Below are 14,692 nucleotides of genomic sequence, written 5' to 3'. Positions count from 1 at the left end.
TTAGCCGCCTCTGATCTAAACCTCCAATTAGAGTGGTGATTAGGCCCAGTGAGGCATTCGCTGGCCATGAATTATTCATCTCCCTTCACAGTAACAACACCGGGGGGATTCAAGAGAGAGGGGGGGGGAGAGAGACAGAGAGCGCTGTGGAAAACAGAAGCATTTTAAGCAGGGTTTTGGCCATGTATGAGCACAACGCTTTCATTGCCTCTCCTTTCAAGCCCACATCTCACCTGTACCTTCAGATCTCGGCACCTGGAGAGCTGCAGTGTCAGGGACTTTGCCGGTGACAGAAAACAGGCCCTCTTGCATGTCATGGGGGGGGGGGCAGGGGGGGAGCAAAGGCAGCAAAAGAAGAAAAATGTTTTGCTCGTGATTGAGCAAATTGGGATGGGGGCAGGGGGAGGAATCTCCGGAATGTCCATTTGCAAGCGTGAACGGGCAGCTGAAGGTTTGTATTCTGGCCATGGACACTCCGCTGCCATTCCAGCAGAGGGGGTGAGAGTGGGGGACACATTCCTTTGCATGACCAGCCCGACTGCTCCCCCTGGAATGGAGGAGGCTTCCTGGACACAGGTAGACAGGCATCCAACTTGCCGGACAGGCTGAAGGAAGGGGGAGAGCAGCAGGCTTCCCAAAGGGAGAAGCAAGCGACTGTCTGGATTCTGTGCCAATTGCAAGCCTCCCCAAGAACTGGCGTTATGCTGGGCCCTCTCGTTCTGCCGGCTGGCTCCACACCCTGCCGCGCCAGCTGTCTGGGCCTGACGCTTTTGGTTGTTCTAATTATTCTCTTTTGTCTGCCTCGTGTCAGTCTCAGCATCCCCTTTCTGTTTCATCCTCACACACGCACCCCAGCCTCTTGGCACACGTCCTGATGAACACCAGGCAGCCCAAGGGGGCCCTGCCCCTGGAAGTGATCGGAGGTTGCCATGGCTGCTGATCCCAGACACACTCAGCCAGCAGAGGGGCAACGGAAAGGTTCAGGCCATCTCCCAGGGATGGTCCTGAAGAACTCCGACTGCATGCGGCCCAAGGGGTTTGCCACAGCAAGGTGTTTGGGAGATCCAGGTTCGAATCCCCACTCTGCCGCTGAAGCTTGCTGGATGAGCCTGGGCCAGTCACACCCTCTCTGCCTGACCTACCCCGCAGGAGCAGGGCTTTTTTTGAGCAGGAATGCAGTTCTGGGTGGCTTGGCATCAGGGTGTGTGGCCTAATATGCAAATGAGTTCCTGCTGGGCTTTTCCTACAAAAACACCCTGTGTGAAACAATGGAGCCATCAGGGGGTGTGGCCTAATAGGCAAACGGGTTCCTGCTGGGCTTTTTCTAAAAAAAAAAAGTCCTATGTGAAACAATGGTGGTGTCAGAGGTGCGGCCTAATATGCAAATGAGTTCCTGCTGGGCTTTTCCTAGAAAAACACCCTGTGTGAAACAATGGTGCCGTCAGGGGGTGTGGCCTAATATGCAAACAAGTTCTTGCTGGGCTTTTTCTACAAAAACATGGTGTGAAAGAATGGTGGTGTCTGGGGGTGTGGCCTAATATGCAAATGAGTTCCTGCTGGGCCTTTTCTATTTAAAAGAGCCCAGCGCAGGGGTGTTACGAGGATGATGTCAGGGGCCTTGGGTGTCCTTTAGGAAGAAAGGCAGGATATAAATAAAGTAAATTAATAAACAAAGTTCTAACAGCCTGTGAAAAAAGTTCTGGTGTTCTCTGCCTCTTCTGCTCCGTCAGAGAACAAAGCTTTGGTCAGCGCAGTCCTGATTTGTGCCCAGTTGTGCTGCTGGCTACACAGCTGCCGGGATCCGGCAAACGACCGTCTATAAAAGTACCAAAGTTACCGTGAACTAAATAATCACAATACATAAATAAATACCTGTATATGCAACAATAAATTTAATAACGTTCAACATAGAAAGAAGAAAAGAAATTCCTAGACTTTTTGTACCTTATTAAAGTTATTGTTGCACAAACAGATATTTATTTATGTATTATGATTCCTTTGGTCCTGGTGATTTTGGTACTTTTACAGTTGTAACGCTGGACTTCTTTGTTGCGGCTGCTGCAACTTGTTAGCCGCTTCCAAACCTTTTGAGCAGGCTCAAGCCCTCCTGGGTGCTTACCGGGGATGCGGGCTCCATGCAGGGGGTTGGAAAGCGCCATCCCAACTTCTGTCATCCCGTATCTCTCCAGCAGGGTGTGGCCGGTGATGCTCCTCCACCTCTCCAGGGCAGGCACCGGAAGGGCTGCAGACCCTGAGACCATCAGCCTGAAAGCAGAAATGCTTATGGGACCCACTTTGTCATGAGGGGCTGTCATGAGTGACTGGCCCAAGGTCACTCCAACAGGTGCAAGTGGGGGAGCGGGGAATCAAACCCGATTTTCCCAGCTAAGAGTCCACATACTTAACCATTACACCAAACTGGCTCTACCACTTCACCGAAATGACATTTTAATGTGGACAAAAGAGCTACTATGCAGGACAGGAAGGCAAGGGGAGGGACGGTGGCTCAGTGGTAGAGCATCTGCTTGGTAAGCAGAAGGTCCCAGGTTCAATCCCCGGCATCTCCAAAAAAGGGTCCAGGCAAATAGGTGTGAAAAACCTCAGCTTGAGACCCTGGAGAGCCGCTGCCAGTCTGAGAAGACAATACTGACTTTGATGGACCAAGGGTCTGATTCAGTATAAGGCAGCTTCATATGTTCATGTCTCATTGTTCCAGCCACTATGGAAAATACCAAGCGTGGCTAGGCATTGAATTCTGTGTTCAGTTCAGAAGCACAGCTTTGAACAGAGGATAGCCAGTTTGGTGTAGTGGTGAAGTGCGCAGACTCTTATCTGGGAGAACCGGGTTTGATTCCCCGCTCCTCCACATGCACCCGCTGGAATGGCCTTGAGTCAGCTGTAGCTCTTGCAGAGATTGTCCTTGAAAGGGTGGTTGAAAGAGCCAGTTTGGTGTAGTGGTGAAGTGAGTGAATTCTTAACTGGGAGAACCGGGTTTGATTCCCCACTCCTCCACTTGCAGCTGCTGGAATGGCCTTGGGTCAGCCATAGCTCTGGCAGAGGTTGTCCTTGAAAGGGTGGTTGAAAGAGCCAGTTTGGTGTAGTGGTGAAGTGAGCGAATTCTTAACTGGGAGAACCGGGTTTGATTCCCCACTCCTCCACATGCACCCGCTGGAATGGCCTTGGGTCAGCCAGAGCTCTCTTATCTGGGAGAACCGGGTTTGATTCCCCACTCCTTCATATGCACCTGCTGGAATGGCCTTGGGTCAGCCATAGCTCTTGCAGAGATTGTCCTTGAAAGGGTGGTTGAAAGAGCCAGTTTGGTGTAGTGGTGAAGTGTGCGGACTCTTATCTGGGAGAACCGGGTTTGATCCCCCACTCCTCCACTTGCAGCTGCTGGAATGGCTTTGGGTCAGCCATAACTCTGGCAGAGGTTGTCCTTGAAAGGGCAGCTTCTGGGAGAGCTCTCTCAGCCCCACCCACTTCACAGGGTATCTGTTGTGGGGGAGGAAGTTAAAGGAGATTGTGAGTCACTCTGAGACTCAGAGTATAGGGCAGGATATAAATCTAGTATCATCATCTTCATCTTGTTCTTGTTCATGGATCCCCAGAACAGACACCCTGTGAGGCCTGTGGGACAAACAGAGCTCTCAGAGAACTCTTGAGAAAACAACTCTGAGAGAACTGTGACTGGCCCAAGGTCACTCCAACAGGTGCAAGTGGGGGAGCGGGGAATCAAACCTGATTTTCCCAGCTAAGAGTCCACATACTTAACCATTACACCAAATTGGCTCTACCACTTCACCAAACTGACATTTTAATGTGGACAAAAGAGCTACTATGCAGGACAGGAAGGCAAGAAGCACTGTCAGCGAGGTCCTCTACTACTTGCCTGCCCCAAAGCAAAGTGCCCCTTGGCAAACAATGCCCATGGCACGGGGAAACAGAAGCCTGTTACTCAGTGGCAGGGGCCAGACCAGGCCTGGGCTCTTGCCAGAACAGAAAAGGGCTTGGCATCTGCATCTTTGGACTCAAACTTGGGGCAGAGACATGACAAGAGGCCAGTATGGAGAGTGAGCGGGTGGCTTGCCTCTCCTCTCTGATGCAAGATACACACAGGCAGAGAAATCAGCATCACAGCGATGGAAGGGAGAGCTGCCTAGTCCAATTGAAACAGAATATCCAGCATGAAAAACTTTCCCCCTCCATCTTCCAAAAACCTCCAGGACCTCCTGGCTCGGTTCACTGTGAAACGGCTTCATTTTTCTAAATATTGTAACCCAGCCTTTGCATTACTTATGGTCTTTTTTAGACTGTTTTTCCAGTCCCGTTTCCAACAGACACCCTGTGAGGTGGGTGGGGCTGAGAGGGCTCTCACTGCAGCTGCCCTTTCAAGGACAACTCCTACGAGAGCTATGGCTGACCCAAGGACATTCCAGCAGGTGCAGGTGGAGGAGAGGGGAATTAAACCTTTCTCCCAATACAAGAACTCGTGGGCATTCGATGAAATTGGTTAAAACGGATAAAAGGAAGTAGTCCTTCACCCAAAGGGTGATTAACATGTGGAATTCACTGCCACAGGAGGTGGTGGTGGCCACAAGCATAGCCACCTTCAAGAGGGGGTTAGATAAAAATATGGAGCAGAGGTCCATCAGTGGCTATTAGCCACAGTGTGTGTGTATGTGTGTATATATATGTATGTATATATATATAAAAAAAATTTTGGGGCCACTGTGTGACACAGAGTGTTGGACTGGATGGGCCATTGGCCTGATCCAACAGGGCTTCTCTTATGTTCTTATGTGACACAGAGTGTTGGAGTGGATGGGCCACTGGCCTGATCCAACATGACTTCTTTTATGTTCTTATGTGACACAGTGTTGGACTGGAGGGGCCATTGGCCTGATGCCATAGGGCTTCTCTTATGTTCTTATGTGACACAGAGTGTTGGACTGGATGGGCCACTGGCCTGATCCAACATGGCTTCTCTTATGTGACATAGTGTTGGACTGGAGGGGCCATTGGCCTGATCCAACAGGGCTTCTCTTCTGTTCTTATGTGACACAGAGTGTTGGACTGGATGGGCCATTGGCCTGATCCAACAGGGCTTCTCTTATGTTCTTCTGTGACACAGAGTGTTGGACTGGAGGGGCTATTTGCCTGATCCAACAGGGCTTCTCTTATGTTCTTCTGTGACACAGAGTGTTGGACTGGATGGGCCATTGGCCTGATCCAACATGGCTTCTCTTATGTTCTTATGTGACACAGAGTGTTGGAGTGGATGGGCCATTGGCCTGATCTAACATGGCTTCTCTTATGTTCTCCCAGATAAGAGTCCGCGCACTTAACCACTACTACACCAAACTGGCTCTCAGGTCCCGGCAATATTACCTGGGGCCAAAGAAGTCCACGGCTCAGGTGCATGCATCTCTCTCTCTCTCTCCCCCTCCCTCCCTCTTTGTGATTCATACATAATATGTTTGAGTCCAGTGGCACTTTTTAAGACCCACAAAGTTTTATTCTGGGTAAAAACCTTTGTGCACACGAAAGCTTATGCCCCGAATAGAACTTTGTTGGTCTTAAAGGTACCACTGGTCTCCAACTTAATTCTGCTGCTTCAGACCAACACGGTGGCACACCTGAAACTGTCATACATATAATATTTGTGGCTTTCTCCCCCATCAGAGGAAGCGGGAAGTTTCTCTCCAGACAAGTTTCTGTGCCTTGGATGAAGGCTTAATTTCCACCAGAGCATGTAACAGGAGCCAGGTCTTGACTGGAACAGTCACCTCTGTATTCAGTTGAGCCTTGCTTTCACCACTTTCTGCTAGACCTCTCCTCCCTTCCCATCTAATATAAAACAAAGCAGCAGGGATTCTGGGATGGAGAGTATGGTTCCTTTAAAGGGACAAAACTAGGGTACTGTCCGTTTCACAAGCCCTGCCCCCACCCCTCGCTCCTGCCTAGAGTTCAGAGCAGGGCCCACTTACCGAATGTTCTCTTGGCAAACAGCACGGACAAAATCCTGGACGTGAGGCTGCGAGAAGTGTTTGTCGTAATACTCCGTCAGCTTAGCATACATGGTCGGCACTGCCATGAAGACGTTGACTCTGGGGGCTTGGGGGTCCAGGAACCGCTCCCAGACCTGGAACAAAGATGCAGGGGACCGTGTAAAGGACCACACTGGCCAGGCCCAGCTCTCGCTTTGAGTAGGTTGAGGGCAGCTCTTCATACCCTGCAGCGACTGGAGACTGAGGAGAGCCCCTTAGCAGAAGGAAGGGACTAGTTGGGTGGGAAACAGAACTGGATAAGGCCCCGTCACACACATGACTGTCATTTAGAGGAGGGCAAGGAGCCGTTCCACTTGGCAGCCAAGGATAGACCCAAAGCAATGGGCTCAAATTATAAGCAGAAAGGTACCGGCTGGATATTAGGAAAAACATTTTTATGGTCAGAGATGGAACCAGCTGCCTAGGAAGGTGGTGAGCTCCTCATCATCGGAAGTCTTCCAAACACAGCTGGATGATTATTTGTCAGAGATCCTTTAGGCTGATCCTGCATGGAGCAGGGGGTTGGACTAGATGGTCTCTATGGCCCCTTCCAACTCTAGGATTCTATGAAATTGCCTTATGTGGTCCAGCAAGGTCAATTGTATCTACTCAGACAAGCAACAGCTCTCCAGGGTCTCAGGCAGAAATCTTTCTCATCACCTCCTGCCTGGTCTTTTCAACTGGAGATGCTGTCGGGGATTGAACTTGGGACCTTCTGTATGCCAGGCAGAGGCTCTTCTACTGAGTCACGGCTCCAGGCTCATTCTTCATCCACCCCAGGGAACCACAAACAGGCATTTCCACGTCTTTCAAGACACTGAGCTGGCTAACGCTGCAGCCTTTGTGTAGGAACTGTGACAAATGCCAACCTGGCAGATAAAAGTGGGGTTCCGCTGGCAGCATCACAGCTCACCTGTCCTGCTTGGCCTTTTTTCCTTCCTCTTGCCCCCCTCCTTCCATTCTTTGTGAATTGCAATATTAATTCACTATGCAGAGTCACTGAGAAAGCATGCCATGCCTCAGATCTACTGTAACACTGGCTATTCCTTCTGTTACCTTTATACCAGGGTGCCCAACAGTAGCTCTCCAAATGTTTTTTGCCTACAACTCCCATCAGCCGCAGCCATTGGCCATGCTGGCTGGGGCTGATGGGAGTTGTAGGCAAAAAACATCTGGAGAGCTACCCTTGGCCGCCCCTGCTTTCTACACTTTGGCCACAAAAAAAAATTGTGCCAAAGTTGTGTCTGAAAATTAAACCTTTTAGTGACATACCTTGGTTTTAGAGAGGGGTATACTGTAAATTATTCTCATTTTGTTTGGGCAGGATAAAGACTAGATTTACACTCCGTCCTTCTCTCTGAATCAGAGTCTCAGAGCAGCTCAAAATCTCCTTTATCTTCCTCCCCCACAACAGACACCCTGTAAGGTGGGTGGGACTGAGAGAGCTCTTACAGCAGCTGCACTTTCAAGGACAGCTCTGTAAGAACTATGGCTGACCCAAGGCCATTCCAGCACCTGCAAGTGGAGGAGGGGGGAATCAAACAACCTTCTCGCTGCTTGTTTTTATTTGCCATCTTCTCTTACTTATGCTTTACTTTTGTAACAGGCTTTGGCCACGTGCAATAAAATCTATCTACCCATTATTAAATATTGTAAAAATAAAATGTCCTGATGGCCCAGGCTAGCCTGATCTCACAGATCTTAGAAGCTATCCTCAGTTGTGACCAAGATAAAACAACTTATTAAAAATAAATTCACGGTCAACACCACCACCCTTTCCTGAAAGCCATTGGCTCTCCCAACAGGTAAACACATGAAGCTGTCCAATCCTGAGTCAGCCCATTGGTCTATCAAGACCACTGTCATCTGCTCGGACTGGCAGCGGCTCTCCAGGGTCAACTGAGAACTTGCATGTTACCAGCTCCCTGATTATGTTTTAGTTGGAGATGCCAGGGACTGAACCGGGGACCTTCTGCATTCACAGCACACGCTCTAGCACGGCACCACGGCCCCTCCAGCTTACTGGATCAATCCTCCTCATTTGGTTAGGTGACTGGGGGCTCTCAAGGCCTGAGTGGGCAGCCAATCCCAGACACGTTTGCAGGCCAGGTCTCATCATGAGTGTCTCTCCCTGGCTGGCCTACACCCAGCTCTGTTCTTATCCCTGCAATGAGCACCGAGCGAGGAGGAAGAAGGCCCATTAACAAAGAACAGATGTCGGCCTCCTCTTCCCTCCCCACTCCTGACAAATATGCTGCCTAACAATTCATGACACCTTAAGCCTCCCCCCCACCCCCCGCAGCTCTGCTCTCAGGCCCACAGATGCACACACAACTTTGTTGTTCAGTCGCACAGTCGAGTCCAACTCTTTGCGTCCCCCTGGACAAAGTCGCACCAGGCCCTCTTGTCTTCCACCATCCTCCAAAGTCTGCACATGCAACAGGGAATGACAAAAGCATAAAACGACTGCAGGAAAACCAGCTCTGCCTCCCTTTCATCACTTCTCACTTTCCTAAGCCCCCACCCCTCCTTCTGATTTGCCCGGCCACCTCCATCATCCCCCCCACGCACTTAATGCCTGAAATTCCTCCTGGAATGTGCCTCTAAATCAGCTGCCTCCCCATCCCAGAGGGAGAACATAAGAGAAGCCATGTTGGATCAGGCCAATGGCCCCTCCAGTCCAACACTCTGTGTCACATAAGAGAAGCCATGTTGGATCAGGCCAGTGGCCCATCCAGTCCAACACTGTGACACATAAGAACATAAGAGAAGCCCTGTTGGATCAGGCCAGTGGCCCCTCCAGTCCAACACTCTGTGTCACAGAAGAACATAAGAGAAGCCATGTTGGTTCAGGCCAATGGCCCATCCAGTCCGTGCACAGAAGAACACAAGAGAAGCCATGTTGGATCAGACCAATGGCTCATCCAATCCAACACTCTGTGTCACATAAGAACACAAGAGAAGCCATGTTGGATCAGGCCAATGGTTCATCCAGTCCAGCACTCTGTGTCACAGAAGAACATAAGAGAAGCCCTGTTGGATCAGGCCAATGGCCCCTCCAGTCCAACACTCTGTGTCACAGAAGAACATAAGAGAAGCCATGTTGGATCAGGCCAGTTGCCCATCCAGTCCAACACTCTGTGTCACAGAAGAACATAAGAGAAGCGCTGTTGGATCAGGCCAATGGCCCATCCAGTCCAACACTCTGTGTCACACAGTGGTCAAAAAAAACAGGTACCATCAGGAGGTCCATCAGAGGGGCCAGGACACTAGAAGCCCTCCCACTGTGCCCCCCCTCCCCCTGAAGCACCAAGAATATAGAGCATCACTGCCCCAGGCAGAGAGTTCCAATGATAAGCTGAGGCTAATAGCCACTGATGGATCTCTGCTCCATAGGTTATCCAATCCCCTCTTGAAGCCGTCTATGCTTGTAGCCGCCATCACTTCCCGTGGCAGTGAATTCCATGTGTTCATCACCCTCAGCCCCCTCAGATGCCCAGAAGGAGGTTGCATTGGGGTCACACAGACAGCACCCCAAAGGCAGTGGCTGCAGATCCACATGGTTCCTGTGCTTAAAACATATTTAAGTGGGTCCTCCCAGGGACCTCTCCTCCTACCCAATTTCTCAACAGTTCCTCTGCCCTCACAAAAAGTATGCTTTAATTTGAAGAAATCAAAGAGCACACACATGAGCACACACCCAGTCTAAGACACCTTCTAGCTGTGCTCTGCTTTCCAAACAGAGCTTCCCTTCTGCCCCCCTCCCTCCCTCCCTCTCACTGCATCAATTACTTGCAGACAGGATATCCATAAACTCTCGTTTTATTGTGTTTACCCAAAATTTCCCAAAATGTTTCCGTGTTTCCGTCAGCCCCCAGAGATTTTAAAATCTCAGGGGGTTTGGAAGCCCAAGCAATAAATGCCTTTCCCGTTGAAGGGAATCAGAAGCTCCAAGAGGTATCAGCCTTGCCAGTCCTGGGAGACAGGACTCTGACATGCCACACAGGGGACGTGTCTGGATTATACATCAGGGTGGAAATCTCCTTCACCTCCCTCCATACACATCTGGCATGTTAAAATTTGGGATCAATTTAATATGCACAAGATTTCAACATTCGTGAACCATCACTTCATCGATTCGGAGAAAATTTACAATACATTTATCTCTATTTGGGCCCCTGTACTAAATTTCATGTTGCAACATAACCTCCTCCCCCTCTAATTGTTCCTATCACTCTTGGTTACTTTTCTAATCTCTATACAACCTGAAAAGCCCATCTCTGAGAGTTATGCACAGTAGACTTAAGAACATAAATACATAAGAACATAAGAGAAGCCATGTTGGATCAGTCCAATGGCCCATCCAGTCCAACACTCTTTGTCACACAGTGGCCAAAAAAATTACACACACACACACACATATATATATACACTGCGGCTAATAGCCACTGATGGACCTCTGCTCCATATTTTTATCTAACCCCCTCATGAAGCTGTCTATGCTTGTAGCCACCACCACCTCCTGTGGCAGTGAATTCTACATGTTAATCCCCTTTGGGTGAAGAAGTACTTCCTTTTATCTGTTTTAACCTGACTGCTCAGCAATTTCATGGAATGCCCACGAGTTCTTGTATTGTGAGAAAGGGAGAAAAGTGCTTCTTTCTCTGTTTTCTCCATCCCATGCACAATCCTGTATACCTCTATCGTCACCCCGCAGTCGACATTTCTCCAAGCTAAAGAGTCCCAAGCGTTTTAACCTTTCTTCATAGGCAAAGTGTTCCAACCCTTTAATCATTCTAGTTGCCCTTTTCTGCACTTTTTCCAATGCTATAATACCCTTTTTGAGGTGCAGTGACCGGAATTGCACACAGTATTCCAAATGAGACAACACCATCGATTTATACAGGGGCGTTATGATACTGGCTGATTTGTTTTCAATTCCCTTCCTAATAATTCCCAGCATGGCGTTGGTCTTTTTTATTGCAATCGCACACTGTCTTGACATTTTCAGTGAGTTATCTATCACGACTCCAAGATCTCTCTCTTGGTCAGTCTCTGCCAGTTCACACTCCATCAACTTGTATTTGTAGCTTGGATTCTTGGCTCCAATGTGCATTACTTTGCACTTGGCCACACTGAACCTCATCTGACACGTTGACGCCCACTCACCCAGCCCCAACAGATCCCTTTGGAGTGCCTCTCAATCCTCTCTGGTTCTCACCACCCTGAACAATTTAGTGTCATCTGCAAACTTGGCCACTTCACTGCTCACTCCCAACTCCAAATCATTTACGAACAAGTTAAAGAGCATGGGATCCTGTACTGAGCCCTGCGACACCCCACTGCTTATATGTATATAGATATAGATATCTCTTGAGTATTTTAAACTCTGTAAAGGTATGATAAGAGCCCCGTGGCGCAGAGTGGTAAAGCTGCAGTACTGCAGTCTGAGCTCTCTGCTTACAACCTGAGTTTGATCCCTGCGGAAGCTGGGTTCAGGTAGCTGGCTCAAGGTTGACTCAGCCTTCTATCCTTCCAAGGTTGATAAAATGAGTACCCAGCTTGCTGGGGGGAAAGTGGAGATGACAGGAGAAAGCAATGGCAAACCACCCCGTAAAAAGTCTGCCGTGAAAACATTGTGAAAGCAACGTCACCCCAGAGTCAGAAACGACTGGAGCTTGCACAGGGGACTACCTTTTTTTAATGGTATGATATAATTTTGCACATTGCATTTTGCTCTTTTTAATTGTATCTATCAATTTTCTATAATAAAGATTGTGTTGTGTGTGTTTGTGTGTGGGGGAGATTATGCCAGGCTACCCCCCTTCAGCACCGTTAAGACTATCTCTGGTTAACAAAGGGGCTTCAAACAAGGGTTTCAGGTCATGGTTTGACAGATCCAGGCTGGGTCGATATTGCCAGATCTCCGAAGCTAAGCGGAGTCGACCCCAGTTAGGACTTGTTGGAGACCATCAACACAGTCTGCAGCTGCTATGCAGAGGAAGGCAATGGCAAACCACCTCTGGTCATCTCTTTTTGCGTGAGAACCCTACGGGGTCAGTATAAGTCAGCTGTGACTTGACAGCACTTTCCAATCGCAGTAGAGCGGCTCACATTTGGATGATCACACTGATGTTAGCAAGATTCATCCACGGTTTCATGGGGTGGCTGGACATGGTATTGTTGGAACTCTCTGTCTGGGGCAGTGATGCTCTGTATCATTGGTGATTGTGGGGGGAGCACAATGGGAGGGCTTCTAGTGTCCTGGCCCCACTGATGACCTCCTGATGGCACCTGGGGTTTTTTGGCCACTGTGTGACACAGAGTGTTGGACTGGATGGGCCACTGGCCTGATCCAACATGGCTTCTCTTATGTTCTCATGATGGTGTTTGGGGAGCAACAGTGGGAGAGTTTCTGGCCCCACTGATGGACCTCCTGATGGCACCTGGGTTTTTTTGGACCAGCATGTGATACAGAGTCTTGGACTGGAGGGGCCATTGGCCTGATCCAACATGGCTTCTCTTATGTTCTTATGTTTGGGGCAAGTGATGCTCTGTATTCTTGGTGCTTTGGGGGTGGGGGCAACAGTGGGAGGACTTCTAGTGTCCTGGCCCCACTAGTGGACCTCCTGATGGCACCTGGGTTTTTTTGGCCACTGTGTGACACAGAGTGTTGGACTGGAGGGGCCACTGGCCTGATCCAACATGGCTTCTCTTATGTCTGGGGCAGTGATGCTCTGTATCCTTGGTAACTGGGGGGGCACAGTAGGAGGACTTCTAGTGTCCTGGCCCCACTAGTGGACCTCCTGATGGCACCTGGGGGTTTTTTGGCGACTGTGTGCACAGAGTGTTGGACTAGATGGGCCATGGGCAGGGCCATAGCCAGGATTTCATGTTTGATGGGGCTCACAGCACGATTTGTTGTTTGGTGGGGGGGGGGCACCCAGTTTGATGGCCTTGGGCTCTCAGCACTGTGAGCTGCCTTGAGTTCCACAAGCTAACCCCTTTTCACCCAGACAGTCACAGCGGCTCTGCTCCTCCCACCCCATTCTTGTGTGCCCCTCTCTCATAACATATACTTAACCCATTTTCATTTTATGTATTCTTGCTTTCTAATGGCAGATGAGAATTATGTTTATAATGTATAGATTGATGCTGATAGGTAAATTAGGTGGACTACAACTAGAAAATACATGTCCTTTTGTGATTTACCTAGATTTGCAAAAACACCAACTGGCAAGAAACTTTATTACCTTTTATGGCTATCCAGACCAAATGGCCAAGCCACACCGTTTTACCACGTGATCACAGTCAGTTTGCCCTCTTAATCAACAAACTGCATGTATTTCAGTCCACAATACCCGACCCCCTCGTCTGATGAAGTGTGCTTAGAGAGCACACGAAAGCTTACGTTCTCAATAAAACTTGGTTGGTCTTAAAGGTGCACCTTGACTCCTGCTTTGTTCAACTGCTTCAGACCAACACGGCTGCCCGCTTGGACCTCTCTGAGAGACAGAGACCTCTCGACTCCCCCCGCCCCTTCGCTCTGCACCCTGTGTTTCCGAGAGAAAGAAGAAAAAAGACTGGTAGCAATGCTACGACTTGTTCAGAGTGGTGGTGAGCAAAGAGGACAGACTGGGGGTCCACCAATGGAGGGGCCATACAGTTGGGGGGGGTTAAAAGGATGGGCGTGGCCCCCCCCCCCTGGGCTGCAGCTACAGGCCTGGCCATCGCCTGATCCAACATGGCTTCTCTTATGTTCTTACGGCTGACCCATGTGGTGGAAAGTGCTATCAAGCTGCAGCCAGCTTATGGTGACACTGGAGGGTTTTCAAGGCAAGAGACCTCCAGAGGTGGTTCACCGTTTCCTGCCTCTGCGCAGCAACTCTGGACTTCCTTGGTGGTCTCCCCTCCAAGGACTAACCAGGGTGGATCCTACTTAGCCTCTGAGAACTGACAAGACAGGACTGGCCTGGGCCACTGAGGTCAGGGTTTCCGACCCGTGGCAGTAGATCATTAACTGATGGGTCTCACTGCAACTAGAGCCCCTTGGCACAGCCCGTTGGTAAAGCTGCATGACCTGAGTTCGATCCCGGCAGAAGCTGGGTTCAGGTAGCCGGCTCGAGGTTGACTCAGCCTTCCATCATAAGAACATAAGAGAAGCCATGTTAGATCAGGCCAGTGGCCCCTCCAGTCCAACACTCTGTGTCACAGAAGAACATAAGAGAAGCCATGTTAGATCAGGCCAATGGCCCCTCCAGTCCAACACTCTGAGTCACATAAGAACATAAGAGAAGCCATGTTGGATCAGGCCAATGGCTCCTCCAGTCCAACACTCTGTGTCACACAGTGGCAAAAAATTTATATATATACACACACACACATACACACTGTGGCTAATAGCCACTGATGGACCTCTGCTCCATATTTTTATCTAAACCCCTCTTGAAGGTGGCTATGCTTGTGGCTGCCACCACCTCCTGTGGCAGTGAATTCCACATGTTAATCACCCTTTGGGTGAAGAAGTACTTCCTTTTATCCATTTTAACCTGTCTGCTCAGCAATTTCATCGAATGCCCACGAGTTCTCCTTCCAAGGTCAGTCAAATGAGTCCCCAGCTTGCTGGGGGGAAAATGTAGAGGACT

General features: G+C 49.5%; 1 protein-coding gene across 1 annotated transcript in view; it reads right to left on the bottom strand.

The window, feature by feature from the left end:
* Positions 1-14,692, bottom strand: part of ACSF3 (acyl-CoA synthetase family member 3) — a 110,222-nt gene that overhangs the window by 79,046 nt on the left and 16,484 nt on the right. Inside the window, exons 3-4 of the mRNA XM_060253566.1 lie at positions 5,988-6,142; positions 2,120-2,265 (exon numbers count right to left, since the gene is read on the bottom strand). Coding sequence (XP_060109549.1) covers positions 2,120-2,265; positions 5,988-6,142 — 301 coding nt within the window. The remainder of the gene's footprint in view (positions 1-2,119; positions 2,266-5,987; positions 6,143-14,692) is intronic.

This window comes from Heteronotia binoei, chromosome 14 (genome assembly GCF_032191835.1).
Source record: "Heteronotia binoei isolate CCM8104 ecotype False Entrance Well chromosome 14, APGP_CSIRO_Hbin_v1, whole genome shotgun sequence".
Lineage (NCBI taxonomy): Eukaryota > Metazoa > Chordata > Lepidosauria > Squamata > Gekkonidae > Heteronotia > Heteronotia binoei.
Note: the sequence above shows the minus strand (reverse complement) of the source record. Positions and strands in the feature narration are given on the sequence as shown.